This window comes from Lipotes vexillifer, unplaced genomic scaffold (assembly GCF_000442215.2).
Source record: "Lipotes vexillifer unplaced genomic scaffold, Lipotes_vexillifer_v1.1 scaffold1639, whole genome shotgun sequence".
Taxonomy (NCBI): domain Eukaryota; kingdom Metazoa; phylum Chordata; class Mammalia; order Artiodactyla; family Lipotidae; genus Lipotes; species Lipotes vexillifer.
Window position 1 is genome coordinate 1,342,091 of NW_006782296.1, and position 2,056 is coordinate 1,344,146.

Genomic DNA, 2,056 nt, shown 5'->3' on the forward strand with positions numbered 1-2,056 from the left:
GGGGGGGGTGGGGGGGTGGGATCTGGGCCCCTTCAGAGTCTGATTGTCTTCTTTCAGACACACTAATTCCTCAGAACCAAATGCCCCTCTTGGTGTAAACGAGAGCAGGGTGAGGCTGTCACTTCCTGCATCAGGTCATGGCAGGAAGGTGGAGACAGCCCAGCCCTGGGTTCTATGGGAGCAGCTTCCAGCCCCAGCCCAGCCCAGGCCCTGCCCCAGGCCACCCTGATGGGAACTGCCATCAAGCTCAGCCCTTGTTCAGGGTTGGTGCTGTTGCTTGAGGGAACCCCAGATGCCAGGGCTCCACATTTAATCCCAGAAAGTCACCTTTCTGATAGGTTTCCTCTGGATTCCGCCTTCTGGTGTCTGGGCACGCTCTCCCAGCATCTCTAGGGGGGCCTGGGGTGGCCCACTGCTTTCCAGGCCTTTGTCTAGAAGGCTGGTTGGCTGGTGGAAGGAGAGTTCCGGGTCTCTGGGATTCGTCTACTGAGCAGACGGGGGCCTCGAACCCAGCTGAGCCTAGAAAGGGGGACTCTGTCTGGAGTCCCTCAGAGGCCTGTCCCCGCCCCCTTGAGGGCCACAACAAACCTGCTCTGGCAGAAGCCCACCTACCTGCCCCCTCCGCGTCCAAGGCCCCTGGTGTACGTGCTGTGGGGGGTGGCTTTGTGAACTGCTGTCCTCACAGTCTTGTGATGCTGGCAGCAGCTTTGAGCCAAGAGGAAGGGTCAGGGCTATTCTGAGCTGCGGCAGCTCCTCCAGCACCCCTGGCTGTCTTAGACAGGGAGCCCAGATGCAGCAAGAGGCCCAAGGGATGCTCCCTCTGCCCCATCCCTCCTCATAGGCCTGTGGCTGTGGCCTCAGAGGTGCTCAGGGGGTGGCAATGGTAAAATAAACTTGCTTCTTTATTTTGTTCTGCTGTCCTCTCCAGGGCTCTTCTAAGACAAGTTAAAAATCTCCTAGGTTTCCCCAGGGCTGAGCCTCCCTCTCCCTGCTTGCTTTAACAAGGGAGTGGCGCTCAGGTTCCAGAGCTGGAGGGAGGAGCCCAGAAAGCCTGGAGGGGGAAGGAGGGCCTTAGCGGGTGGCTAACGCCTGGGGAGGGGGGCAAGGGGGTGGCTGGGCTCCTTGTGGGAAGGGGGCTGGGACGGGGCAGAGAGTGGCCGAGGGCTTACACGTCCTGCTCCCCAAGTCTGCTGGCAGCAACGGGCCTGGCTCTTCAGAAGCCACGACGACCAGGTGGGCTGAGCACCCGAGGAGCTGGGGGCATCTCACAGCCCAGGGAAAAGATCAACTGCCTGTTCTTCAGGAGGGGCTGAGGCGGCCCTCAGCACCCAGATGAGAACAGAGCCTGGCGGGCAGGCTACGTGGGCGGCTGGAGGGCTGCGGCCCTCCGTCACCCCTCCACTCGAGGAGGAGAGGGCCTCGCTGAGGGATGCAGACTGGCACCTGCAGAGCCCAGCGTGGCTCAGCTGTGCCGTCAGGAGTGCTGGATGCAGATGTGGACAAAGAGGGTGGCTGGTGACAGTGAGGCCCCGTCCTTGGAAAGCAGGTGGATGTGGCGGTATCCTGCCGGGAGGGTGGCCTGGTGTCAGCTTCTCTGCCCACCGCCCTGCGGGGCCAGGCTCTCGGAGGGAGTGCGCAGCCCGGGTGAACAGGGTCTTGGAGGCCCGGCCCCGCTTCTCCTTCCGCCCCCATCAAGCCCACCAACCTCGCTTCAGGCTGCTGAGAGGCAGCGTAAACTGGCCCACGAAGTCATTGGGGGACGTGGCGTCATAATCTTCTACCACGAACCGGACCAGCACCAGCTCCGGAGCCCGCAGCTGGAACTGCAGGGTCTGCCCCCAGTGCGGGTTGAAGCCTAGGGCACAGGCCTGTCCGTCAAGAGCCCACCCTGCACCTGCCCCGCTCCCCGCAGTCTGCCCCCAGCTCGCCCCAGTGGGGCCCCCACCGTTGTTGAGCACATGGTTGGTCTCCTTGCAAGCACAGTCTGCGGGCACCCCGTGGATCTCAATGCGCACCAGCGGGTCCACGATGGAGTTTGGCTTCTCGGCATTCAGCT

General features: G+C 62.7%; 1 protein-coding gene across 1 annotated transcript in view; it reads right to left on the reverse strand.

Annotated features, from left to right (window-relative positions):
• Positions 1-1,474: 1,474 nt before the first annotated feature.
• PLCD3 (phospholipase C delta 3) overlaps positions 1,475-2,056 on the reverse strand; it is an 18,943-nt gene continuing 18,361 nt past the window's right edge. The window contains exons 14-16 of the mRNA XM_007455136.1: positions 1,946-2,056; positions 1,706-1,855; positions 1,475-1,563 (exon numbers count right to left, since the gene is read on the reverse strand). Coding sequence (XP_007455198.1) covers positions 1,475-1,563; positions 1,706-1,855; positions 1,946-2,056 — 350 coding nt within the window. The remainder of the gene's footprint in view (positions 1,564-1,705; positions 1,856-1,945) is intronic.